Genomic DNA, 1,034 nt, shown 5'->3' with positions numbered 1-1,034 from the left:
GGTTCTCAGATGCATCATATGAAGATTTTTGACTTAGGGGGACGATGATATTTCCAAGTACTATGTGTCCCAACATGGGAGTATAGACGCACCAGACTAACTCATCATTCTTGTCAGTTATATGAATGTGTCCAAAAAAGGTACCATTGGAATAGTTTCACAGTTCACCATGTATTTTACGGATTGGTACAAATCTTAACAATTCAAAATCGCAGATACCATCGATCACACAGTCTCCTCGATTGTCTCCAACTTTGACTGCCATTGGATTCGACCTCTACCTCTTGGATTTGAAATTTGAACGTTAGGGCGCCTCGGCATATCAGAAACGGACGACGAGGAGCATTCCTCTCCATATTTTTCATGCTGGTTACCAATATCAAACAAGGGCTGCACTTGCTTTTGAGTTTGACCAAACACAAAAGATAATCTTCTGCCCCGCCTCCTGCTCTTCTGGGACGATTGCCAAGCACAGTTGATCTTGGAAAGAAAAGAAGCCATGTCTGAGTCTGTCAACACAAACTGTAATTTCCGCCGAGGAAGAAGCAAGTAGAGCTGTCCAGTCTCCAATTGATCATCATCATGTAGAACCTGTGATATCTTTTGACCTACATAAAGACCGTCTGAATTACAGATAAAGTGGCTCGGATAATCTTGCAGAATCTCCCGGCTTGTCATCCCTTCAAAGAATTCCTGGATGCTCCCGTCCATACTTATGAGCTTTGCAGTAGCTGCTGGCATTGAAGAAATCGCAGTTGAAGAAACGCAAATCCCCATGTTTACAATTGAGATAAATTTGCCTTACACACATATATCAGAGCCGTGCAGATTGAAGATTTTTGGAAATATTAATCTCTGTGTGTATGTGCATGGAGACGGTTAAGCCAGGAACCGCATTTTATGGGAGCGGTAGCCAAATGATCAGAGGGACGGTCATGGCGTAAATGAGCGCGTTTGGTAGGGTTCATGATCGTGTGATTGCGACATATAAAGTAGTTCATTGTCTTTACGTGTTTCGAATGACTGGTTGGTTG

General features: G+C 42.7%; 1 protein-coding gene across 1 annotated transcript; it reads right to left on the bottom strand.

Annotated features, from left to right (window-relative positions):
• Window positions 1-225: 225 nt before the first annotated feature.
• On the bottom strand, window positions 226-777 carry LOC149198321 (uncharacterized). The gene has a single exon (XM_089409004.1). It carries the CDS (start codon window positions 775-777, stop codon window positions 226-228), a length of 552 nt encoding a protein of 183 aa, XP_089265130.1.
• Window positions 778-1,034: the final 257 nt, after the last annotated feature.

Source organism: Pinus tabuliformis, chromosome 2_2 (assembly GCF_031772625.1).
Source record: "Pinus tabuliformis cultivar Carrire ecotype Pingquan chromosome 2_2, CPIR1, whole genome shotgun sequence".
In the NCBI taxonomy this organism is placed as follows: Eukaryota; Viridiplantae; Streptophyta; class Pinopsida; order Pinales; family Pinaceae; genus Pinus; species Pinus tabuliformis.
The sequence above is the reverse complement of the archived record's forward strand: the minus strand, read 5'-3'. Positions and strand labels throughout refer to the sequence as shown.

Excerpts from the sequence above, each read along its gene's own strand:
- LOC149198321 (XM_089409004.1), bottom strand. The coding sequence starts at position 777 with ATGGGGATTTGCGTTTCTTCAACTGCGATTTCTTCAATGCCAGCAGCT.